Source organism: Sycon ciliatum, chromosome 12 (assembly GCF_964019385.1).
Source record: "Sycon ciliatum chromosome 12, ocSycCili1.1, whole genome shotgun sequence".
NCBI lineage: Eukaryota > Metazoa > Porifera > Calcarea > Leucosolenida > Sycettidae > Sycon > Sycon ciliatum.
The window spans coordinates 26,200,981-26,227,087 of record NC_088654.1 but is presented as its reverse complement, the minus strand read 5'-3'; the positions used below and the strand labels follow the sequence as shown (position 1 = coordinate 26,227,087).

The 26,107-nt window shown below is 49.0% G+C and overlaps 3 protein-coding genes across 3 annotated transcripts in view; 1 reads left to right on the top strand and 2 right to left on the bottom strand.

Moving 5' to 3' along the window:
• LOC135828514 (krev interaction trapped protein 1-like) overlaps window positions 1-16,159 on the bottom strand; it is a 29,224-nt gene extending 13,065 nt beyond the window's left edge. The window contains exons 1-20 of the mRNA XM_065340958.1: window positions 15,658-16,159; window positions 14,082-14,315; window positions 12,883-13,102; window positions 12,188-12,316; window positions 11,444-11,585; window positions 11,001-11,149; window positions 10,302-10,417; window positions 9,033-9,202; window positions 8,230-8,376; window positions 7,590-7,652; window positions 7,040-7,232; window positions 5,817-5,921; window positions 5,377-5,421; window positions 4,376-4,502; window positions 3,845-4,002; window positions 3,283-3,399; window positions 2,575-2,624; window positions 2,208-2,337; window positions 1,859-1,942; window positions 531-614 (exon numbers count right to left, since the gene is read on the bottom strand). Coding sequence (XP_065197030.1) covers window positions 531-614; window positions 1,859-1,942; window positions 2,208-2,337; window positions 2,575-2,624; window positions 3,283-3,399; window positions 3,845-4,002; window positions 4,376-4,502; window positions 5,377-5,421; window positions 5,817-5,921; window positions 7,040-7,232; window positions 7,590-7,652; window positions 8,230-8,376; window positions 9,033-9,202; window positions 10,302-10,417; window positions 11,001-11,149; window positions 11,444-11,585; window positions 12,188-12,316; window positions 12,883-13,102; window positions 14,082-14,174 — 2,322 coding nt within the window. The 5' untranslated portion in view covers window positions 14,175-14,315; window positions 15,658-16,159. The remainder of the gene's footprint in view (window positions 1-530; window positions 615-1,858; window positions 1,943-2,207; window positions 2,338-2,574; window positions 2,625-3,282; window positions 3,400-3,844; window positions 4,003-4,375; window positions 4,503-5,376; window positions 5,422-5,816; window positions 5,922-7,039; window positions 7,233-7,589; window positions 7,653-8,229; window positions 8,377-9,032; window positions 9,203-10,301; window positions 10,418-11,000; window positions 11,150-11,443; window positions 11,586-12,187; window positions 12,317-12,882; window positions 13,103-14,081; window positions 14,316-15,657) is intronic.
• Window positions 16,160-16,465: 306 nt separating this feature from the next.
• On the top strand, window positions 16,466-22,193 carry LOC135827858 (isochorismatase domain-containing protein 1-like). Its single transcript, XM_065340290.1, has 6 exons — window positions 16,466-16,779; window positions 17,698-17,745; window positions 18,202-18,211; window positions 18,618-18,763; window positions 20,678-20,794; window positions 21,346-22,193. Exons 1-6 carry the CDS (start codon window positions 16,648-16,650, stop codon window positions 21,493-21,495), a joined length of 603 nt encoding a protein of 200 aa, XP_065196362.1. The 5' UTR covers window positions 16,466-16,647; the 3' UTR covers window positions 21,496-22,193.
• Window positions 22,194-22,754: 561 nt separating this feature from the next.
• The window catches only part of LOC135828084 (uncharacterized), a 12,285-nt gene continuing 8,932 nt past the window's right edge, over window positions 22,755-26,107 (bottom strand). Inside the window, exons 9-10 of the mRNA XM_065340517.1 lie at window positions 25,642-25,797; window positions 22,755-24,437 (exon numbers count right to left, since the gene is read on the bottom strand). Of these exons, the coding sequence (XP_065196589.1) occupies window positions 23,284-24,437; window positions 25,642-25,797 (1,310 nt within the window). The 3' untranslated portion in view covers window positions 22,755-23,283. The remainder of the gene's footprint in view (window positions 24,438-25,641; window positions 25,798-26,107) is intronic.

Here is a 26,107-nt window from a genome sequence, read left to right as displayed (position 1 = left end):
CCGAAGGCTGTCCAGGCTGCAGTGGTGACGAAGAAGACATGATCATCATCCCGAGATCGATTGTAGCGAATTGGAAAACTCATGGTGAATTTGTTTCCACTCCAAGGCAATGTCGAGGTATGAATGGTGCTTATACTGCCTTCCTAAGTGAAGCGGAGATGGTCATGGCTTTGCATAGCTGTTGTTCTACGCCAACTTACCTACTCTTGCTGGTACCGTAGTGGTATATTGCAAATTTCGTGGACTAACGACTTTAATCACTAGTGGCTAGTGAGCAACACTAACAGGTGAGATTTTCCATGATTGCCCTGCCTGGTAAGAGGATCAGCGGTTGCATCCTGTATGTTGTTCAAGTCATGCTTTCCACTTCTTCATTAAGATTGAGGTCCAGCACCACTTACTCCTCTTTCTATCCCTCCCCCCCCCCCCCCCATAGCCAGCAACCTGAACAATTGCCGCCACACCAACTGTTCTGTTGTACTGGTAATGCTGGACTAGTAACGCTGGACTTCTAATCATTCTAGTCATACCATATCCTGGGCTCTCATCAGGTGAACGCCGTCCACGTTAATTGCAACATGAACTGGCTGCGTCATCTCTGCTGTCTTAGTCGCCTGTAAGCCAAACACACACACACACACACACACACACACACACACACAAACACTTGTACTTGCTCACTGCCAAAACTGGTCACGTGGGTCTCCCCGGGAGAGGGGAGAGAGACTCAAAAGGAATCTTGGAAAGATGACTCAATTGGCCATTGAACCACCCAGCGGCCGACACCCCCTCAAATCCCCAAACTAGGGTGGACTTGAAATGATCCCACTTATGGGCTCACCACACCTCAGTAAGTGGGTGAGGACAAGGTGCAGAAAAAGGATTGACGGCATCAGGGTATCCGTCCCGGGATCCAATTGCAGGTACCCCTGCCCCCAGTGAAGGTAATACTTGCTACTAGTGTGGGTGGCTAAATCAGAGTGGATCTGATATAAGCTTCACTAGCACCATTGATTACACAAGAGTTAATCTAGCCAGAAGCAGTCCATGGTTAACAGGTATGTATACTTCAAATAGAAAGTATATGAACCCTGAAACCAACAAAGGTGGTAGGTACAACAATACACCTTCAAGCAGCCGAACCCGTTGGCAACAGGCCCAACACTATCTGGCATAAGTGTACCCACCAACCGAACTAGCTGGCACACAAACACACACACACACATAAGAAAAGAGGAAAAACAGTATCCAACAAGCCAAGAGGATCAAGTAGAGTTCCCTGTAAAAAGGCGCTGACGCCTGTTGGGAATTCCCTAGTAAAAGAAGAATAAATAATAATAATAATAAGTAGAAACCAGTTCAGTGGGAGTGATCTTCTTGCGTGTTTTCTACAACACACACACCACAGTCGTATAGTCTACGCATGACAAGTCATTCACTTACAGCACATGCACTTGGAGTAAGCCATCTGTGTAGTGTGTGTATCAGGGTTCTAGCCAGGTCAAAATAGTAGGGGGGGTGGGCATGGGAAACAGTTACCCTATGTCCCATTTTTCCACTTTCCAATATTGTCTTGCCACGCCAAATGCAACGTATGGGGCGAATCCCTGACTTCACCCCAGACAAATGTGCCTTTATGAACCATCTATGCATGAAAAACACGAAAATGGGTAGGGGGCGGCAATTTTTCGCAGGGAGGGCGCGCAAACAGAGTAGGGGGCGCTGCACCCCCCCCCCCCCCATCCCCCTTTGGCTAGAACCCTGGTGTATGTATGCGTGTGATTTTGATGTAAATCTTACGTGTTCATGTATTTATTATGTTTGGGATCTTGTTTTCTCTAAGTGCAGGAATACTCACGCCTGTCAGAAGTTGTCCATTGAAGAATGTCGCCCCGTAGACCGGCCATCGACGACAATAGTTCAAATACAACAACTGCTCAGCCTGCAGAACACAACACAGTTAGAAACAGCGGGGTTTGAGCGGCACATGAGCAGAGCAGAAAGGGTGCAGACCCATACAGTGAGCAGGCGGATGGAGAGCTACATGGATGTTGATAACTCATGTTGCAAAACGTCCACCAGGGTCAGAGGGTGAAATGCTTTCTAACTCAAGTAAAATATGTACCATCGCGCGTGCGCGGGGGGGGGGGGGGTACACATGGGGCAACTCCACATTTTTTTGTTTACATCATGGCTGGCCAACTAACCGTATCATCCGGTAAGTTCCTGGCGGTGACCTGGCGATGTGTTTGCAAGATCATCTGCTCCAAGTGTGCCGTCTTCTTCTTGCTGGCTTGCGAGAGCAATTGGGGTGGGAAGAACTTGTGCATGTTGTTACTGGGAGGGCGATAAAAGGGACAAATTGGCAAACACATGCATTGAGACATACCTCCATGTTGTGTGGGCGGAAACATGAACAAAACGATGCAGGCACCCATGCATGCACGGAAATTACTACACCAACACGCGCGCACACGCACACACACACACACACACACGCACACACACACACACACACATTACACGTCATTCAACACAGTGTGTTGTTTTTAGCTGACAGCTGCACACACTCACTTGAGGAATCCTTGCCGATGCATTATGTCATTGTGATCACCATAGCTGATCTGCAAGTTCACATCACAATGCATACAAACACACAGATGAACAAACATACAGATGGACAGATGAACAGAAAAACACATGAGCAGACGAGCAGACAGATGGACAGACAGATAGACGGACAGAAAGATAGACAGACAGAAAGATAGACAGACAGAAAAATGAACAGACAAAGATGCATGGACGGATAACATACAGATAGAGAGGCAGGCGGGCAAACAGACAGACGGACAGACGGACGGACAGACAGATAGACAGACAAAAAGACGAACAGATAAAGATGCATGGACGGTTAACATACAGATAGAGAGGCGGGCGGGCAAACAGACAGACGGATGGACGGACAGACAAAAGGACAGACAGATGGGCGGAAAACCACCTAATTGCATGGGTGTGACAAGTGTAGAGAAATACTGCAATACTGTGCATGAGAGTCTTACATAGCTGCTGTATATAGCATACACCACCCAGTGTTGACTCCGAGACCCACGGTCGGACGAGCTGCCCAGGCCTCGCCACCACTGCCGTTTCCGTGCTGCCTTCTCGATACATACGTGTGTACAGTGTATATCATGTGCACATTCACATGTCTGAAGGTTTGTGGTTTTTCAATAATAAAAAATATTTAAAAAACCCAACATACACATAGTGCATAGATCTTACCTGAACAGCAATACCAGCTAGGTTGATGAGGTCTTGTTCATTAGCAATGTAGAGACCGCTGGTCACACGCTGGTTAGCTTCTTCATACAGTAGATTAGTGGCCACTGGGTCGACAATCTGAGAAATGCATACCGGTACGCGCGCACCATGTACACGCACAATCATACATACATACATGCACGCACACACACATACACACACACACACACACACACACACACACACACACACACACACACACACACATACACACGCAAGCATGTGCACAATCATACACACACACACACACACACACACACACACACACACACACACACACACACACACACACACACACACACACATACACACGCAAGCATGTGCACAATCATACACACACGTATACACACGCGTGGGCACACTATAATTATATCAGGAAATCTAACTGTGTCACCGCAGTCACTTATGAGGCATCAAACGCACTTGTAAAAACCGCTGAACAGTACAACTACAAGTATTTGTGGAATCATTGGAGTGCAGTAGCATGCCGCAATACCACATTGACTATTGCCACACACCATACCTCTTCTTCTTCATCTTTGGTACAGGACGGTTCTCTTTTCATGTGCACCGACGGCATGTCCGGCTGACCCGACTCATCGTTGGCATGGAAACGGATCAGCAGCTCCGGCCAGTTGCGTACAAACTCCAGTGGCTTCTGATTGGCCGTTAGCGGCATCTCTGCAACAAGAGTGACAAGGTGACATGTGTATGAGTTGTAAAATGATGACTCAGGACAACGTGTAAAGCTTGTACAGAGAGAAAGAGAATGATGTTCTGAAGGTGACATCACAGATCATGAATTAGCACAGTTCTAGAAAGTGAAATCAGCACCAACGATGGATGTAGAAGTGAGTACACTTTCAGCGCCAAAGCCCCCCCCCCCCCCTCTCTCTCTCTCTCTCTCTCCCCCTCTCCCCCTCTACACCTCTCATCTCAGCCTCGCGTGCATCAGCAATGCCATGTCGCCATCTTAAAAGCTCGCACTTTATTACACGAACGCCTACACACACACAAACACTCCACTCACACATGTCCACGACCAACAGCTTACCAAGATTTCTGGAAACCACCCAGATGGCAAAGAGCTTCTTGCAGGACTGTCCAATGCCGAGAATGGTGAAGAGGGCATCTAGCATATCGGCTGACGTTGAGTTGAACCCTTTCTCCAATGTGATGATCTAGAGGAACAATGGAGGAGAAACAAAGAGGGCATTGCCAGTGTGTGACGAGTATTCACTGTTCATCATGTTGCAGTTGGTTCTGTGTGTAGAAAACTCGCATGCAGCCAATTTCAAATTCTGAGCAGTGTTTTCACACCTGAGCTGTCCTAGTACAGAAGTGACATCATTAGAACTGTTTTCGTTTGTAAGAAACTAGATATCCGGGATTCCCCATGTAGCTATGCTGAGGAACCTCGTTGAGTCCGACAGCGACGTGATGCCGGTACACTATGCCCAGCACTGCAGTAACGGATGTGTGGTTTTAAGGGACCTCCCCAGATGCAAGCATTACTTGAATGGTGTGGCTTTGTTTGGGCTACACAGCACCACACCTAAGACAGTGAAATACTGTACTGTAGTAATCACATCTGCACATTAGAGTGGCCGCTGCTAGACGCAATCAGGAGAGTGCAGTGTGCTTGGAATGTCCATTCAATCTGGCCTCTTTCCTGCCGATTCTCGACAGCTGACCCATTACCGTGCACACTCTATGATACCAGGCCGGGTTCAGATATTCTAAATACAAGACGATGGTGGTGTCCGATAAGAATGATCCATTGCGCAATGACTAGCTCCGAAGAAGTACAGTAGAGCCTGTCAAGGTGACCACTCTGATAAGGAGACCACTCTGATAAGGTGATCACTCTGATAAGGCAACCACCTGTCTCAGAGGACCACTACAAATAGGACCACGGGATGTTATTTCCAGTCAACAAATGACTCTGGATACGGAGACCACCTGTACACAGCGACTACGTTTTGCAGGTCCCTTGAGCGGTCGCCTTAGACAGCTTTCACTGTACATGTACAGCTGTCATGTGCATACTAGTACCTTGTGCGTCCCATCCATCAGGTTGATACGCTGCTTCTTGATAGCCTGAAGAAAAATGCACACACATGGTGTTCACAATATTATACAGAACAGGTTTGAAATGCAGTCATTTATCCGAGCTGGACCAGCTATTTTCACCCCGGTCACAGTGGATTGAAAAGAAGCTGAATATCTTTATTAGGATGACCCAGAGGCGTGTCGCCTATCAAGGGGTTCACCGCTTTGAAGGATGTACATTACTCAAGCCAATGCGACTACGATTTTTTTTACGGCCCTCCTGGAAAACATGGAAAACGTGTCGAGAACAAAAAGAAAGAAGGGAAAGGACAAAACACAGGGGATTTAGGGAGACTGCCTCAGATAAGAGAGGTATGAGTGTGACAACAAGCTCTCCTCCTGTGTATGCAAACCAACAGAGGCGCATATCCGTGGCAACCGACCTGCTGAGCAATCTCGTCGTATCGCTGACCCTTGATCACGTCGGTGGCGTCGGCGGATGCCATAGCGGCTGCTGCTGCGGCACGGTACGCTTGTCCAAGGTCGGTCTAGGTCCGTGTGTGTGCATGGGGGTTACATTTCAAAGTGAGTAGGCAGACAACAACACAGGAATTCCAACAAATCTGTTAGGCACAGTATCATCGCACATGTAACCAGCTATTTAAACGTCAGCTATGCCAAGCACTCCCCCCTCCCCCTAAGTTAAACGTGGCGGATTGTGAATGATAAATGCACAGACCGTAAGCGTTAGTATGCGAAGGGAATACAGAAGGCGCGCCTTGGTTTGAGCATATTACATTACATCATCTTTCTATGGGTCATGCCGTGTTGAGTTACATTACAAGCACTTAGTTGACACTCCTTCCTACTCAATACAAAACATATGTGATGATGTCATATGCAAAAATGATGATGTCATTTGATAATACAATGATGTCATATGATAATACAATGATGTCATACGATAATACAATGATGTCATATGATAATACAGTCGACCTACCCTTATAACGATAACCTCTATAACGATATTACCCTTATAACGATATTTTTCTGCCAAACCAAATCACTCCATTGACTTTTGTATACAATGCCCTACCCTTATAACAATATCGCCATAACGATATTACCCCTATAACGATATAAAATGGGCTGATCAATCAACATTTTCCATTTTGTAACACTATCTAGCAGGGAAGATGTAGAGCCCACTATCCAGGTAGGGCAAGCTTCACTTGATAAGTCGCTGGGACATGACGAGGGGCACCAGTGAGCACCTTGCTGTGTACATAATGTGCATGTATGTCAGTTTTTTATGCTATGAAGAGTGTAAAAAATGAACAAAATCCATGCATTATGACATATGTGTATGAAATGAACCAGTTACCCCTATAACAATATTACCCTTATAACAATATTTCTTGGTCTGACGCAAATATCGTTATAAGGGTAGGTCGACTGCACAATGATGTGATTTGCACATGCGATGATGTTTATGCACATGTACAATGATGTAGTGTGCATAACCTCTAGAGTAACTTAGACATGTGCGTGACTGCACCGAGTTGAACCAGAGACACGTGCGTGACTGAACTGAGTTGAGCCAGCTTTCTATGCAATCAACGGATACATAGAGAAACAGTTAAACAAGTACCCATTATCTTACATGCTCTCCGCGTATAAGCATGGCCACTACTTCCCAGTCGTTCTGACGACGTTCCCGGCACAGGTCCAGAGCCGTGCGGCCCTCCTTGTCACGCGCCTGCGTGTCCACGCTTGAGGTGTTGATGAGGACGTGAGACACCTCGGCACGCCCGTTACTCGCAGCCAGGTGCAGGGCGGTTGCTCCGTTCTCGTTCCTGTACTCACCACATATAGAGCGTGAACACGAACATGACAAGGGGCAAGAAAGAAGGTAGGCGGAACATTGTGCACCTTACACGTGCACAAACACACATACACACACACACACACAAACACACACACACACACAACACACACATACAAACACATGCACAAACATACATGCATGTACAGTTTCACCTGCAGTCTAAGATGTGACAAAGCCAACGCTTTTAAGACTCTCATATAAAGCAAGTTTCTACGGATCTCACCAACACTACTGGTGTGTGCAAAACCCCTCAGACATGTTGCTTGCCATACAGAAAATTAATGGCGGCGTTCTCCGTGCAAGAATTGTTGCTAGCGGTACTCACGCTTTCATCGGCGACGCACTTCCCGTTTCGATGAGTGCCTTAGCCGCTGCCGTCTGTCCATTCCTGCATACACACACCGGGTGTCATGGCAATTGGGACAATCGTCAGACAAAATTGTGCTGAGGAGGGTATCAAGGAACATATTCTGGAGGGTGCTAGAAACTTTAACTGTGATAGCGGTACCGTAATGTCGCGTACTAAAGCCGGGCTTATTCCTGTGGAAGCCGATGTCAGGGCTAGGCTTATATTCACAAAAGGCTTCTATTCAAACCAGGTATTTCTATATGTGTCAACACCAAAACCAGGCTTATGTGCCGACAGAGTATCTTGAAAATCAGGCTTCTACTCAAAACAGGCTTCTACATGAGATAGGCTTTAATACAAGACACTGTGGTATACACATCGGGAGAGGTGTGACTGGTCTGCAACGACTCTGCTTTTTACTACCATATTTCCTCGGATATAAGTCGCACCTTTTGTCACTAAACTTCAATGGCAAAGAAGAGGGTGTGACTTACAATCAAGCATGACGTCCTACCTAATGTGAATATACTGAACCATTTTATGGCTCAAACCTGAAAACAGGGGCGCGACTTATCATCGAATGCGACGCATAATCGGGAAAATGGTAGTAGCTTACCAGCATGCGTAGTGTAGTGGTGTCCAAGTATCGCTATCCAGCTGATTGGCATCCTTGCCCTGTTGCAGCAGAGATAGAATGCTGGAGACGTGGCCATCGATGGCAGCACAGTGCAGCGGGAACTCATCCACCCAGTCCAGTGCCGTTCTGTTCAGAAACACAGCACACATACACACAGTACACAGCACACATACACACAGTACACAGCACACATACACACAGTACACAGCACACATACACACAGTACACAGCACACATACACACAGTACACAGCACACATACACACAGTACACAGCACACATACACACAGTACACAGCACACATACACACAGTACACAGTACACATACGCACAGTAGACATCAACGAAAAACCCTATGTATATCGCACGGTACCAGAACACAACACGGAGCAAATGGGTGGGTGGGTGGGTGGATGAATGGGTGGATGGATGGATGGATGGATGGATGGACGGGCGGACGGACGGACGGACGGACGGACGGACGGACGGACGGACGGACGGACGGACGGACGGACGGACGGACGGACGGACGGACGGACGGACGGACGGACGGACGGCTGGCTGGATGGATGGATGGGTGGACTGATGGATGGATGGATGGATGGATGGGTGGCTGGATGAATGTATGGTTAAATGGGTGGATGGATTGATGGGTGGACTGACAGACGTGTAAAGCTATGCAGAAGAAAGTGCATAGTAGAATTCTCCCCAAACGAGCTTCACGTCCCAAGCATCAGCACCGGCATCAGCAGAAGCAACAGTGGCAGTATATATGTAACTTACACTTCGGCTTCTTCTCCACCGTCTTCATCCAGGATGAGCTCCACACGGCTAGCACTGGTGTTGGCCAGCTCCTCTACGTCTACATGCCAATAGGGCTGTCCAGGCACACACACCTTGCTGTAGTCCGGCTCTCCTTTGCCATAGAACCTGTTCACCACCACATGCTCAACCTGCAGTACAGCCAGCACAGCATACATACAGTGACTTGAACACTTTAGTACAGAGTACACTGGATATAGTGTACTATGGATATTGTGTACTATGGATATAGCGTACTATGGATAAAAAAACATTGCATACTATGGGTATAGTGGACTATGGACATCCCCTTCAGAATTGTGTTACACTATTTTACCGGTTATAAGTCAACCCCGGTTATATCTCGACCCCGTATCTGGATGTCTTATTTCGTTTTTTTTATAAAGTTTTCACGCAACCAAGCAAGGCTGCCCAGGTTACCACTCCCTGCTACCGACACGTCAACGAATCATACAACACACTCCGAATTGGAGGGTGAAACGTCCAAATCCTGGAAAAAAGGCAACTAAACTGGCAACAATGCGACACACGGTACACTAGTGCATGCAGCGCAGGTCATTTTTGGAGGATACCGGTAGTTCCCGGTTATAAGTCGAATACCAGCTGTAAGTCGACCCCCATCTTTTCTCCTTCGATTCTTAATCGTAAGAGGTCGACTTATAACCGGTAAATTACAGTACCGTATTTTCCGGACTATGCTGCACCCATATTTTTGGTCACGAACTTCAGACATATACCATGCATTTCAATGCTCGTTTGACCATCGTAGTCTAAGCCGCCGGCTCAGGATGATTTGTGGGTGAGTTATGAGTGTTTAAAGTGTGGCTTACACTCCAGAAAATGACGTACCATCCTGGGTGTAAGACCTGGGGAACAGATCCACCCTCATGGGGAAATAGAGCTACCCTCCCCGGGGGGGGGGGGGGGGGAGTGCCTCCGTCCTGGGGAATGCAGTCGCCCACATACTACTAGTACTAAGCTCTGCAGTACAGTGAAACCTGTGTAAGACGACCGCTCAAGGGACCTTCAAAAATGTGGTCTCTGTTACCAGGTGGTCTCCTTATCCAGGGTCATTCGACTGGAAATAGCATCCCTTGGTCCTGGTTGCAGTGGTCTTCTAGGACAGGTGATCGCCTTGTCCGAGTGGTCGTCTTGACAGGTTTTACTGTGGTTGTAGGACACAAACCAGCACACACAGCACACACAGCACACACAGCACAGTGCACTAACCCGATCATGATACTGAACGCCATTACTGAGCAGAGGGTTGACAACGTGGATGTCGGCGACGTCTGTAGGAAACTGACGCACGTGATTAGCACGTTTCTTGTTGACGGCTTCCGCATCTGTGCACGTCAAACGCACAAACAAGGCACCCACATTCAGACGATAGCACTGCTGCAGCAGAAACTATAGCAACTTTTGCTGTGCACACACACACATCCATATACACACATATACACACTCCCCACCCCCACCCCACCACACACACCACATACACACACGCTCACACGCACACACGCACACACACGCACACGCACACACACACACACGCAACCCCCCCCCCCCCCACACACACACATACATACCCCCCCCCCCACACACACACACCTGGTACTTGGTACCTGGTAAACACTGCCATTACGGTCACGTGTCCCCTTGCGGGGCCGACAACATGGAAACGACGAGCGACGGCAGAAAGTCGGCAGTCTGCCAAGAAATCACTGATGGACCATGTTCAATCGGCACGACGAGAGAGCCATCTTCGGCAGCTATGGATTTGGAATCCACGAGTCGGAAACAATTCCTCTCACGGCTGCCGTCTGAACTGGTCCATCACTCTCCACAAGAGAGCGAACATTCCATGAGCCAATGCTCAGAGTCGTCTTCTGCCTTCTGCCCCCCCCCCCCCCACACACACACACGTACCATCATCATCCTGCTCCTCATGCTCCGTGTTCAGACTCGGCATGACTCTGTAATGAGGATTGCAGGCGGCACAGCGCAAACGTTGCTGTACGGACGGTTGCAAGAGCATCGCCAGTGCGTTGGGTAACATGTGCTGTTCTCGTAAGTATCTGCAATGAAAGAGAGGAAAACAATTTCTTACATTCAGTGTTTATCCTACCATGCATTCTCCGTGGACGCAGGTTTGGAGATGGACGTAAGCTTAAAAGCCCTTGCATGGTTGGGATCTGAGTTTTCTTAGGTCAAAATATGCCGGGAAGCTAATCAGATCCGCCTATCAGGAAATCATTAAAAAAACGCCAAGGAAATCACCTTACTCTAAACAGCTCTCTTTGGCCTGTTTGCACTTCTCACACCCCAGCAGCAGCACGTTACAATGCAGCCTCTCTATCCATGCCCCTTACTTATCCACAGCAGCCAACATGCTACTGTTCAACGTGTCAAACGGACTGTTCTCCTCGGCGTAGGATGCCTGTAGCACGGACTGATAGCACCCAAACACCGGCGTGTGATTGTTAGCAGGCAATGCGTCCATGAATGCAGACTCTGGAAATGGAGAACACACACAGACCAGTAAGAAAAGCATCAACAACAACGACAATGGCGACAATAACGATAAGTTGTTTTTTAAAGAGTAAATTATGGTGTCCGTTCCCAAAGGGAACTCACGACGGCTGCTAACACCAGGTAAACTCAGTGGCAGATGCTGTGCCTAACGGTAACGACACGATAACTATGACAGCAAACCGACAAACGGATGGCGATGACAAAACTGAAAGCAAGCGGCACGTGATTTCGGCTTCTTAATTATGGAATTTTTCAGGGGATAACCCAAGAGGGGAACCTCTGATGCCTGGCTGCACCGTCCTATAATACCTTCCGGCGTTTCTGATATTTTCACACGGACAGTGCATGACTGTGGCGCTGCCAGCAGAAGATTACAGGTATAGTGGACCGGTACGCATGTGGAGGTCAGAAAATTGAGTGCCCTGTAGACTAAAACTGGAAATGCTGTGAAAACCGGTGGCCACTGCAAATACGGGTTAGGAGGGGCGTAAAAGGAAGGTCGACATACTGCTATGGAACAAATTAACATGTGGTGGAGCATACAACTCCACAGCCATTGGAGAACGTGCGACAAATCTGACCTTCTTTCGTCGTGACAATCAGATAGAGCAGATTAGTCTGAACCTGGTGAGCGGGGGCACTGGAGCGATGACCCGTCCTCGCCATCCAGATGTCACGGCAGAATGTGCCCAGGAACACGGCTCGACGTGCTATACAGACACAGACAATCAGAGAGCAGGAACGTGAATGCAGCGATGGTCAGTTACCTATCGTTACTCATGCTCTCAGCACAGGCCACACGATGATGTCATTCCTTGAGTAATGCAGGGGAGGTGCCGGTATAAATTTGTGTATGAGAGGGGTGGGAGTGCATCAGCTTGGACCTACTGGCCAGAAACTCCACTTCCAAACGCTGTACAGTGCAGACCAGGCTAAACAGTGGTGGTCAATTCTTCAGACTTGCAATCTGCTGTTGAGTGGTGCAATCCCAGCACACGTTGCTATGGCTATTGTTGAGTGGTGCAATCCCAGCACACGTTGCTATGGCTACTGTTGAGTGGTGCAATCGCAGCACACGTTGCTATGGCTACTGTTGTAGTGTTGCTACTAACGTTATCGCCCCGTGATGGGACCTGAACGTCTAAAGTGTCTGCCTGTCTGAGGGGGGGGGGGGTTAATAAGTGACTGCAGAGGAATGAAATGATGACAAAACCAGCTAACCTAGCACTCACACACACATACCCCCCCCCCCCCCCACACACACACACCGACTGACCTTGCAGACCCGGCGGATTGGCGTGTTGTGGAAACGCCGACGCAGCAACTCCCTTTGTCCAATTGTACATTCCTTTCATGATACTAGCACCGCTATCCTCACCAAACTTCACAGCACCGAGAGGCAGGAACAATGAGGACTTTGACGGCTTGGCATTGCCGCTGGATCCCGGGCCTTCTTCTTGATCTGACTGTCCTCGAACTAGGACGATGTCATAATCCTGAACGGAGAAGAATGGTGGAGCAGGGGTTGGAGGAAGAGAGAATAGCGGCTACACAATACAAGTATGATATGGATCTATCTGCTGGAGCCTAGTCAAGCTTGACACAACCATGCTCAAAACGCACACTTGTTTTCGTGTACAGTAAAAGCTGTCAAGGAGACCACTCGGACAAGGTTACCACCTGTCCTAGAAGACCACTGCAACCAGGATTAAGGCATGCTATTTCCAGTCAAATGACGCTGGATACGGAGACCACCTGGTAACAGAGACCACATTTTAAATGTCTCTTGACAGGTTTCACTGAAATTCCGAACACGTAGCTTTATGGTAGATCATGTAAAGTGCTGCTCGATGAAATCCCCCTCCCCCCGTGTGAGTCGAGTATGCGCCGGGTACTGTGCAGCGCTAGATCTGCACACACTGGGATGTGTGAACTGGTGCAGGGCGCAACGCTGACTCACTCGATCAGATTTCATTGAGCAGCACCGCATACTGCAGTGATCGACTGCATACACATGTAAGAAGTTACTGAGCTTCCCAGTATCAAAATCAAACTCTCCCTCTCTTTGCCAGACTCGCATTTTTTTCTTTCCTGTCTCTCTCCTCCTCCTCCCCCTTGTCCGCATGCTCTATCCCTCAGTCTCTATCTGGCTGCCTATCTCGGCAAAAGCTGGATATACATGTGTGGTCCGGCTTTCTTCCGTTGCATTGTCTGTCTGTCTGTCTGTCTGTCTGTCTGTCTGTCTGTCTGTCTGTCTGTCTGTCTGTCTGTCTGTCTGTCTGTCTTTCTGTCTTTCTGTCTTTCTGTCTGTCTGTCTGTCTGTCTGTCTGTCTGTCTGTCTGTCTGTCTGTCTGTCTGTCTGTCTGTCTGTCTGTCTGTCTGCCTGCTTTCCTGCCTGCCTGTATATTTCTGTCACGAGTCTCCCGGTTAACATACACATCACCACATCTCATAGGTACCACAGTATCACATTACCTTCGCCAAGTACTTGCTGGTGCTGGCTAGCCGTGTGTTTGGTTCCTTCCGGCGGACGATGGCGGCCACTGCATTCAACGGTGGGTGCTCCATGGCAGCTCAGTCACAGGATCACGCTCACAGTGTTCACTGACAGCGGCGCCGCGTCAGATTATACACTTGAGGCGTGAATGCCGCTGGTCGCACTGTTTACCTGGTAACTGACCTGCTCCGTGTGTGTGCTGTCTGTATCACCTGTGAAAGGTATTATACAACAAGCCATTCAACAAACAAAATTGCATGCGAGCATGGTAAACTTGAATTCGGTGTGCTGCAAAAAGCATCAAAATGGTAACCAATGACTGTTCAAGTTTTTCTAATCAATTCCCCATTTTCAACTCCCTCGACTGTTTTATGATCATTATGGTTAGTAATTCATTACATCAGACCGCATCCAGTCAATGCTTGGACAATCGACCTTATGCCATTTTTACAGATCCACGAAATCCCGTAGAATCCCGTAGACCCGGTAGGGTGTTCATTGTGTGCTATGCATGCGCATTTGACCGTTTTAGCGTCATAATTCAATGACCAGCAATCGCTTTTCCAGCTTCTTCACTTTGGTTAGAACTAATGACTAGCTAGATCTTTGTCAGAAAAAGGTTTCGTATGAAATGCCTTCAGGCCCCATTTCTTAGTGGAAATAGCAGAAAACACAGTAGGGTCCTGCACATTCAACACCCTACCGGGTCTACGGGATTCTGCGGGATTTCGTGGATCTGTACAAATGGCATAAGGTCCATTGCCCGACCCTGCGTGGCCGAGGCATGCAACCTGCATGGGACAGTCTCAGGATATGATCGGTATCAGCAAGAGTACATAACCCCCCAGAGTGTGCAACGCCTGATCCAGCTCTGCATAGGGTCTTGGTCGAGCGTAATCGGTTCTCTGCGCCATAATACCGTACACATCTGAGGGGAACCCGGGGAGTCGCGGGGACTCTCGGATCACAAATAACGGTGCCCTACCACGAGAGACTACGCTCGACCAAGACCCTATGCAGAGCTGGATCAGGCGTTGCACACTCTGGGGGGTTATGTACTTTTGGTATCCGTAGTAACTGCTACACAATGGATAACAACCTCTGAAAGAACTCTTGCAAGTATCCATACACCTACATTGCGGAAGTGGAGGGGCATGATGGCATGTATCCATACCAACCATGGAGAGGTGCATATGGAGGCACATGGCACTCATGCACATCTTTGATTGGGAAGTCACTGGGATGGGGGGGGGGGGGGGGGGGAGGCAGGGCAGGGCATATCCAGGACGCATTCTCTATTCATAGCCTGGGGGCTTTCCGATTGCTCATGCAGACGTGGGAATAATAATTATTTGATTGATTGGCATCGTCGCTTTAGCACATAGTACATAGGGTGCTCAGCCAACTTCCAACTGTGATATACTTCGGAATTTCCCAAACGCCTGAGCCTATCTGGGGAATCTCATAATGATTTGGACTAGTATTACTATTAGCAGCGTGACTGGAACACCCACTGCACTGCACTGTACTTCGCCTATGGCACCATTGACCTACCGCTACTAGTAGGGCCTCCAACGGCCCAGCTTCCGCAGCTAGAATCACCGCAGTACCCGCTACACACAGCTCGTGTGCAGGACGCTGCAAGTGCAGGTTGAGTTTAGCGGGATGATCCACGGTCCGGACCGTCGATGTCGACGATGTGCAAGGCAGCACCCTTCCAGGCAATGGGTCGTTCCTAGTCGCTACAGCTCTCGTAACGATATCGTGGGCAGGGATTCGAAGCCAGCGCACTGTGCTTCTCTCGACTGTCGACTGTCCCGCTGTCCGAAGAGAAGATGAACCGACCACTACTACTTCAAACACAAGAAACTGTTACTTCTTCGATGCAGTTACTACAGTACCCTCTGCCTGCTCCGAATGCAAATCAAACTGGGCCACAGCCCTCCAGCTTCAGCTGCTAGACTTCCGAAGTAATAGTTCTGTATGACTGGTCAGAATGGAAAATGCAAATCGTTCCTCACGCCACACAGCTAGCTAGCTTCTACTGACGTGCTGCGGCGCTACAACTATTAGTATTACTTACAAGCCTACATACAAAGGCTTTGAAAGGGACATAGGCCATAGGAGGGACGCCTATCCAGTAGATCTACACATGGTACACATGGTACATGTGGTAGGAGATTTTCCAGGTGACCTCCCCTCAACTCCGGACTCCCCAGAAACACGCCACCAAGCTTCCTACTGCGCCGTTATTTTACTACTCCTGTTGCAAGCATACAGTATGCATTACGTCAACACCACGTCACTCAAGAAATTTGGATTTTTGAAAAAATACTACAAAAAGTTAGTTAGTTGGCTTCCTGGCCGGCTGTGCATGTGCACATGTGGCCTGATCATCAGGCTCATCAGCTGAAGGTTGAAACAGAGAAAGTCGTCATTTCCTTGTTCGTCAATTGACCTTACCTGGGTGCTTGACTAACTTGTACTCAGGATAGTGTGGTGTATTGCTCGTCTAAGCTCTGCCGACACTACCCCACGGATAAGATGGCAATGGCAGCACGCGCAACAGGACGCCTCCAGCAGTCCGGCTGCATGTTCTTCCTGTGCGACATGCAGGAAAAGTTCAAGCCCAGCATTCGCTACTTTGACGAGATCACCACGGTTTCGCAGAGACTGGTACGTCACGCAGGCAGGCATTCGCCATTGCATTCACGTGTACAGTGAACTTCAGTATAACGTTCAGTGGATATGCTTTACTGTAGAGTCGGATACAACGTACTGATTTGAGGCTGCATAGACTAGACGTAATTTAAAAAAACACGTTTTCAGTCTTTTTTTGGATAAAGTATAATTTGTACAACACCTGCTGGTGACCGGAAATACCTGCAGAGCCATAGAGTACTGTTGGGTACCGAAAAACGTAGCGCCGAAGAGCGAGCAGGCTAGAATTTCACCAAGCACAGCATACCAATGTATACATGGTGACTCAACTATGCATAGACTGTGGTACATGAAAATAAGAACGGCCTAGGCTACGAGGCTGACCCCCAGTTCTCCGGTGACGGACAATACTGTATGATTGACAGTTAGTGTACATATTAACACACACCTGGGTAGATGGTCTGGGTGTCCCAGGGGTATGGGGTTCCAGGGGTGGGGTATGGGGTCCGGTCTGGGTGTCCCAGGTATGGGGTCCGTCTGGGTGTCCCAGGGGTTACACGGAGGATTTGGGTCTGGGTGTCCTAAGGGGCTAGAACATGCGGTTTGGGTCTAGAATCTTATCGCCTTTAAGGCCCAAGATCGTTGAGGAATCTCCTCTAGCTCTCATTCTCCAACCCTACTGAGGCTGGCATGCTTACTCGCCATTACTGACAATACAGTACACCACATGGGAAAACTGAACATGCAAGAATATGTGTGTGCTTTGTCGGCTTGCTGAGCGCCCATGGCTACGGGAAATAAATCTCACCTTCATTCTTGTGCCTCGTATTGCTGTAGTTCAATGTTCATTGTTGATTGTTCATTGTCTGTTGTCCATTATTGCCCATTCTTGTTGTTTTCGTGCTTGTTGTTTGCTGTCTCACTGCGGTGCAGACATCCGCAGCCGCTGCTCTGGAGATTCCACTCATTGTTACTGAACAGGTAAGATAGCTGTGATGCTTAAACTGCTGGGTTTCATTTTGACAGAAACTGAAGAGAGTACGTGCATGCAGTGTATATCACACAGCTGTTAGTACGACGAACTCAAGGTTGAACCTTTCTTTGGGCCTGCTTCTATTCGTGTTGAGCAGTTTCACTGATGCTTCGCGTTTAGTCTTCTCCTGTCCACTCCTCCATCACAGAGGCCTTAGAGATTGTATCTATGTGTGTCTGCCTGACCATTTGTCTTCTTCTTTGCCCGCACACCTGTGTGTGTGTGTGTATGTGTGTGTGTGTGTGTGTGTGTGTGTGTGTGTGTGTGTGTGTGTGTGTGTGTGTGTGTGTGTGTGTGTGTGTGTCTCTCTCTCTCTCTCTCTCTCTCTCTCTTTCTCTCCTGATTCACTCAATACACATGACGCACTGCTGCCTCCTATGGTCATTGCCCGCTGTGATGCACAGTATCCAAAAGGTGAGAGAGACACTGCATGCTGGGAAGTTCATCAGAACATTTCAGCACTGCCTTCACGAGCACACTGCAGGGACACTTGGTTCAATGATCTGTACATACATGAACGACGTCCAGAGTTGACTGCCCGTGTAGGGATGGTTTTCAATTGTCATTGTGCCCTGGTATGGATGTCCCCAATTCCTCTTAAGAGGTATTCAATAGTCATGTGACAGTGCCTAGACAGTAGCAGTACACGTTTCACTTGTGTAAGGATCTTGCCAGCAATACGTCTCGCGAAGTATAGATGATCAAGCTAGCTTTCCCTTCCATATTATGGGTGAAATGGATCCTGTCACATGGCCATCGAGTACCGTCTATACACTATTCCCTCGTTTCCGTGTTCACCCCGGTGGGGTATTGTTTCTAGGTCTTGGCCGTACCGTAGTGGACATTGACATCTCCAAAGCGGCCGTGCGCGCCGAGAAGACAAAGTTCTCCATGGTCGTGCCCGAGGTCACCGAGTTCCTGCAAACGAGAGCCGAGAGGAAGACGGTCGTTCTCTTTGGAATTGAGGTCAGTGCGAAGAGCAACTGGAGGAAATTCCGACGGTAAACAATGGAGATGTTGACTGCTTCGGACTTTTAAATTTGAAGTCGAAGGGCAGGAATAATTGCACAACCTAAACATGGGCACTGTAAAACAACCATCTGACAATCTATATAATTATCTACGGGGACAGCAATAGCTCGTCTGAACTCAAAGGCCAGGTATGGCCCAAACTGACATTGTCTGTCTCCCGCCGCTCTATTGTGGACCGGGAGGGGGGGGGGAGGGGGGTAGTACCCGTAACCTTACCTCCTGTGCTGACCGTAGCTACATCCTAGAGGAGATGGTTGCCAGAGAAAGTTGTTTTAAGAAGTGTTTACTGCTGCTCGCCACTGCACAACTTTACATCGGTGAGTATTCCACCAAAGCATCTCCTCCCTAGGAATACTGAGTATACCTTATATGCTACTAAAATTGTAAGGGAAAGTCCCATATTCACATACGATGTCGCCTGCAGCTAGAGATAGGTAAACCGGTGCCTAAATTTAAAACTGTCTGAGTTCCATGCACTTCCGTGCTATCAGCAAACAACACTGACTTGTAATGATCTGCTGTCTGCAAGGTACAGCTCTAAGTTAGGCTGGAGGTGAGAAAGGTGATAAATCGGACTCAAGATTTACAAAACTGTACTGTCACCAGCCGGGGTGATACATTTCTGCCATCACCAGCGGGCCTTCTGCAATGCACAATGCATTGGTGCACTGACAGGGAGTGTCAGCACAGGATAACACAACACAGAACAGTCCAGGGGACAGCATACACTACTGTACACTGAGCTGTGTGCTGAGAGCATGTGACTCCACTCACACCGTGCCAGCACCAGAAAGACCCAGAGTGTGTGTACAGTGTCACGTGATGGGCTAGCGTTGCTTGCGCCATGTAGAGGCTGTGGAAAGGTGCCATGTGGAGGTGGTGGAAGAGCTGGATTCATACCTGTGGGGCGTAGGTGTGAGGGAGATACCAATACGTGCATGGGCTGTACTACAGCCTTACAGGTAGTGGTGTTAGGTGTGAGAGTGAAATGCCAATACATGCACTTGTATGAAAGTATCACAAAAAATCCAGGTAAAGCCTTTTTTCAAAGTTTTTTGTCTGCCTCTCTATGATCAATGTGCTCGAGGACGTTCACGACTTCTTCGTCTGTTGTGTTTTGATTCTGGAGAAATGTTTCCAGGTTTGTCATCGAGCTCCTACTCCTGTTTTGATCCAATTGCGTCCTTGAGACCCTCCGTTCTGCTTGAATAAAGAAGTTGGATGACAAACTAACTAACACTTGGTTACTTTCTCAAAGCTTTCAACACTACAAACTGACAACATACGGTAACAGCGTTCTTTCTTTTGTTCTCCTAGCCTAGCTTCTAGCTAGTTCGGCGTCATGTTCGCATCCAGTGCGCATGTGCAGGCCAATGTGCGCGCGCGCAGTGTTGCCATCGCGCGTATCGTTGCAAGCTAGCTAAGCTAGCTACTAACTAAGTACTAGCAAGAGTACATAACCAAGAGTGTGCAACTCGAGATCCCCCAGCCCATGGCGGAATTTTTTTTATGACATCAGTCTTTGGCGGCTGTTTGGCTTGCTGATGCCATCATGCGTAGCCAGAGATCAAAGTACAAAGAATGTGTACACCACAGCTACGTAATTATAATATATCGCGGCGGTATACGTGTGTGTGTGTGTGTGTGTGTGTGTGTTGGGAAGGGGGGTCTGTTTGTGTGTGTGTGTGTGTGTCTAAGAAGAGGGTCACTGGAGGGTTTTTGACGGGATCGAGTTCGTCATTGTTATCGTCACCAAATACCGGTAATTTGTGTGTGTGTGTGTGTGTGTGTGTGTGTGTCTGTCTGTCTGTGTTCTTGTTGGATTGTCCGTGTGATCATTCATGGCAGGCTCACGTATGCGTGACGCAAACAGCACTGGACCTGACTGATATGGGCTACACAGTACACGTGGTGGCTGACGCTGCTTCATCTCGCTCCAACACCGATCGCATGATGGCGTTTGATGTAAGAACCAGAGCTGCTGGCTCGACACTGAATGTTGGGCTTTCATTTCTTTTGTACATAGTAAACCGGCCATTTTGTAAGAGTCGGTTCCATGATTCTGTGATAACCCTTTTCGTATGCATTTCAAATTTTCAATGTTGTAACTTAGGAAGATGTGTTCATACTTGCAGTGTAAGAATTCAGCCTACAACTATTGTAGACGCTTCTGTTGGTCGTTTGGTTTGCGTAGATTTCAAACTCCTACAGAATCTAGGCCTGTTGATTGCGTAAGCATGAAACTCAGAGTAGCAACAAACAATCCTTGATTACCCTTGTTGTACTGTGTATTACGCTCTGCCTCCGCAGTGGTGTTGAGCACTATCCATATCAACACACTGGCTGCATCCTCCGGTGAATCCAGAAAGATAAAACTAAAAAAGCTGCGAAGATGGCTGATTTTACAGCAAACTGTGTGCAATGTACAGTGTAGAGGTGATTAAAGTGACTGAACTCGGACAGTTTAGAGACACTTAATTCCTCGTCTCTCTTTTCTTTCCGTTTGTGCTGCACAGAGGCTGAGGCAGAGCGGTGTGTTTGTCACGACCAGCGAGGCAGTTCTGTTCGAGCTGCTGGGCGACTCCAAGGCGCCACACTTCAAGGAGGTGCAGGGCTTGATCAAGGTGTCGGCTCCGGACACCGGCCTCCCGGGAAGTAAGATGTAATCGTGAACGTCACACGGAGCAGCGTTGCAGTGCATCACCATCACAGTCATGGCTGTGGCTTGGACTGGCATACCACAGTACAGTGATGAATAGCATGGCAAAGCCCAGTGGATGACTGGTATGCTGGTATGCTGTTCCAGTCCGGAGATGTACGGTGCTACTAGCGCTGTACTAGTATCAGTGGCTTCTATTGTTTTTGGTTCATTCGCTTAGCGCAGCACTGTACAATCCTTCTTTAACGATTGCCCGTGTGTTGGATAGCGTAGGCTGTGTGCGTGTGTGTGTGTGGGGGGGGGGGGGGTATGTGTGAGTGTGCACTGCTGCACCTACGCTTGCAAGCTCCTTGTTCATGCTCAGAGAATACTCTCAGAATGCCCTGTGACCGGCATAACTTGCCAACACACTGACTGGCTGCATGGCAATGCTGTGCTTGCCTGTGCCTCGCTCCCCTGCACACACTTTTAAGGTGTTGTGATCTTTCCTGCATACCACCATGATATGCTTAGTCATTGTCAAGTACAGTGTACACAAGAGCTGGTCTCATCTCCCCCCTCGCCCATAGCTCAGCAGCTAATTGTTGATGTCAAGATTTCCTTTTTTTACGTAATTCTTTTATTTTTTTAAATGCTTTCGTCGCCGCTACGCCCACATTTAAAAATGCAGTTGAACGGTCATGACTCAAGTCATGGGCAGCACGATGTCTTCTTCACCATGCTGTGCATGTGGTTTGCGTCAAGAGTACATAACCCCCCAGAGTGTGCAACGCCAATCCAGCTCTGCATAGGGTCTTGGTCGAGCGGAATCGGATCTTCTGATGTCATGCGTACACTCCACACCAGTGCAAGGCCGGTCTCGAGGCAGGGCACCATTGTTTTTGATCCAAGAGTACCCGTGACTCCCCGGGTTCCCCTCAGATTTGTACGGTATTATGACGCAAAGATCCGATTCCGCTCGACCAAGACCCTATGCAGAGCTGGATCAGGCGTTGCACACTCAGGGGGGTTATGTACTCTTGTTTGCGTAGTATACCAGGGAGTCGTAAAATGCCGACTCCCTGGTGTGTACGCACGGGGAATGGCTCGAGATCACTCCGCTACACCAAGAATGTGCAGCTTGCGAACCCTCGCCAGGCCCCCCGCAGTGGGATTGGTTCTACATCATTGTACAGTCTTTTGTGGCCGTTGGCTCCCTGATGCCACCATGCACAGCCAGAGAGATTAAAAGTGCAAAAAAATTGCACATCACAACACCAACCGCTATCGTAGCAACAACGCTGACATCTGCATCAGCAACTGCAAGACCAGCAGCAGAGACAACACCACAAGAAGACCGTTCTTTCTGGAACATTGAAACAACACAACGAGAACTCAGAAGCACAACCCTATGGCATCTGCAATGAATAAAAAATGGAGGTTGCTGTTCCTTACAGCGGCAAACAGGGAGGTCAGAAAAACCGGTTTTCAGGGCTCCGTGATAAGGGCAGGACACGACAGTACCTTTCAACTAACAAGTGAAGAGCAGCCAGCTGCAGATCATTGCTGAAAACAAACTTTAACACAATGGGATAATTGAATAGAGCTTGATTGGCGTATAAAATCCAACTCCTGCAACCCTTGCATAGCGTTACTCCCAGTGCAAGCTGTGATGCAGGGGTTGGATTCTCATCTGGCAAAAAAAGTACAATGGCTTGACTAGCCTCAATCAACACCATGATGGCCTGCACATGTGCGTGTGTGGGGGGGGGGGGGGGGGGCGGCTTTGTCGTCCCAGGATGCCAGGTCAGTATATCTAGCTTTTCTTCGTGTCGTAGCGCACGGGCGCTGCGGATATCTGCGGGGTCCGTGTCACGGGAGCAGCAGCTGCCGCCGTTGGTGTTTGCACGTGCACAGGCTGGGGAGCGCTGGAGGAGGAGGAGGACGCTAAGTGTGGTGGCGGAGCAGCGGTCACGACCGGTGACATAGATACACCGGCTGGCATTGCTGAAGATTGTGATGATGACGGTAACCCATGCGATGGTGGTACAGTGTGTGCTGGTGGGTGCTGCCATGGCGGCGGGTGATTACCAGGTGCCGGCACAGACGCTGCCCAGGCGGGCGATGCCGACGTAGCAGAGAACGTGTGCTGTGCCAACGACGACGGTGGCGGAAACGAAGACTGCTGCCCGGAGAGATTGGTGGTCGCCGACGACGACGGTGGAGCAAGAGGTGGTGGAGCACCGAGAGATGGCCCCCGCGGTGGCTGACCAGGAGGAAAGGACAGTGGCGGGACGGCGCCGGATGCAGCAGGGGGTCTACTCAGCGAGTGTTGCTGCTGGTGGTGGTGCTGGTGATGTGGCGGCGGCACGGTCTGGTTTGCTTGAGGATAGCGAGGCGGCGGTGCTGCCAGCTGCATGCGTGCAGACCCCACAGGTGGAGGCATGGACGGTGACATGGCTGGAGGTGCCGGGAAGCGAGGCAGTGCCTGCTGCGGTGGTGCTCTCGGCGGTGGAGCGTGTCGCTCAGCACCACTGGGGACGTGCGGCCGACTCGCGTGGTCATGGTGCACCTCCCCATCGGCATGCATCGTGACGGCAGCAGGATGACTCTGCTGTTGCCATGGTACCGACGATACAGATCGCTCGGCACGCACACCATCATCAACCCGGGGGGACATCATCACTGAGCCCCCCATAGCGTCCGCGTGAGCAACTCTTGCAGCCATTGCATGACTTCTGGGATGTGATTCGCTGCTGCTACGATCGTTTTCCCCGTAGCCGGAATACGCGGCGCTGATGGGGAATTCGGGAGCACCGGTGTTGTCGGAGGATGCAAGTTGCTCTTGCTCACCGCCCTCCTGCAGCTGCTGCTGCTGACGAAGCATACGCTGCTTGAAGGCAGACGCCCGCCGCCGACGTTCTGCTTGAATATCCGACGACGCAGCCGCCGCAGAATCTTCACCAGGCCCTGAACGCACACGCACGCACACACACACAGCAGCAGCAGCAGCAGAAAGAAGGATAACTATATTAACTGGTTCAAGAAGGTTTATGCGTGCACCTATAGTACTGTCAGGCGCCGAAGAACTGGGTGTCAGCCTCCTAGCCTAGACCCTTCTTGTTTCCATGTATTACAGCCTATGGGCAGTTGAGTCACCGTGTGTACATTGGTATGCTGTGCTTGATGAAATTCTAGCCTGGTCGTTCTTCGGCTCTCCGTTCTTCGGCACCCGACGGTACTGTAGATTAGTGTTATTATTCCGGGTCCCTGATGAGTCCGCAAGGGCGACCATTACGAGATCAAGTAGTTAAAAGAGAAGACACACAATTGTGAGAACGAGTTATGCAGCAACTATCCATGACTGTAACAAGATGATAAACAGTCAGAAAGTGTGATAATAGGGCACGGCACTGACAGGCTACTGGGACATTCAGCCAACTGGTTCTCATGTGTTTCTTCTCTTTTTTACATTTATTACTGGCTCAGTATCCGAGTATAAATTAGGAGATCAAGCAGTTAAAAAATGGCAGTGATTGTATTGTGATAAGACAGGATAGGACATAGAGAGGTCGGACAGAGAGATCGGACAGACGGACGGACGGCCAATTCAACTAAAGCTTGATTATCCAGATGATGACGTACCAGCACGGGACCAGTCAAGGGATTCATAAAATACAACAATAGATAGCGAGATGGGCCACAGTACAGGAAGACATAGAAGCGTCCAAACGCTAAATCTATCAGTATCTGTCATGCTCCTGTTGTGTGGTCCGGTTATCTATCTTTGTAGACAGACAGACAGACAGACAGACAGACGGACGGGCACGCAGAGAGTGGAATATGAACTGACAGTGCCAGGTGAAGTGGACTGACAAACAGACGGACTGACAAACAGATGGACTGACAAACAGACGGACTGACAAACAGACGGACTGACAAACAGACGGACTGACAAACAGACGGACTGACAAACAGACGAACTGACAAACAGACGGACTGACAAACAGACGGACTGACAAACAGACGGACTGACAAACAGACGGACTGACAAACAGACACAAAGGACACTAGTACGTGTAAGTGTGCGCGTGCAAGTGAGAAAGAGGGTCAGAGCGAATGAACCAGCCCAAACCCCAATTGAGGAGACAGACAGACATACACATTCACATACCTGTGCCATCTTCTTCCACCATGGGTGTGTGCTGGTGACCTGGTTGGCCGGCTGGTGGTAACCATGACGATGAGGAATTCAACATGACACCGGATGGCCGTGCTTCAGCATTAGAACCTGTTGCAGCAACACTGCCGTGATAGCTTGGGTAAGCACCTGTGCAGCGGATACACCAGACACAGAGCATACACACACAGGCACACATTCGTTTGTGCTGGGATTACACCATTCAACAGCTTGCAAGGCTGATGAATTGACCGCCACTAATTTTAGCCTGGTATCCACCACACCGCTGATTGAAGTGGCTTTTTCTGGCCAGTGAATCCCTATTTTTCATTTTTTCCATTTTTTCATTCCTTTTTTTACACACACACGCCACACCACATACTCCGGCATACACTGGCTGTTGGTAACCACCCAGGAGAATGAAGGAAGAGCTAGGAGAATGAGAAAGAGAAGAAAGACG

Excerpts from the sequence above, each read along its gene's own strand:
- LOC135827858 (XM_065340290.1), top strand. The coding sequence starts at position 16,648 with ATGGCAATGGCAGCACGCGCAACAGGACGCCTCCAGCAGTCCGGCTGC. Across the intron at positions 16,780-17,697 it reads CCACGGTTTCGCAGAGACTG|ACATCCGCAGCCGCTGCTCT; the intron begins GTACGTCACGCA and ends ACTGCGGTGCAG. Across the intron at positions 18,764-20,677 it reads TCGTTCTCTTTGGAATTGAG|GCTCACGTATGCGTGACGCA; the intron begins GTCAGTGCGAAG and ends CATTCATGGCAG.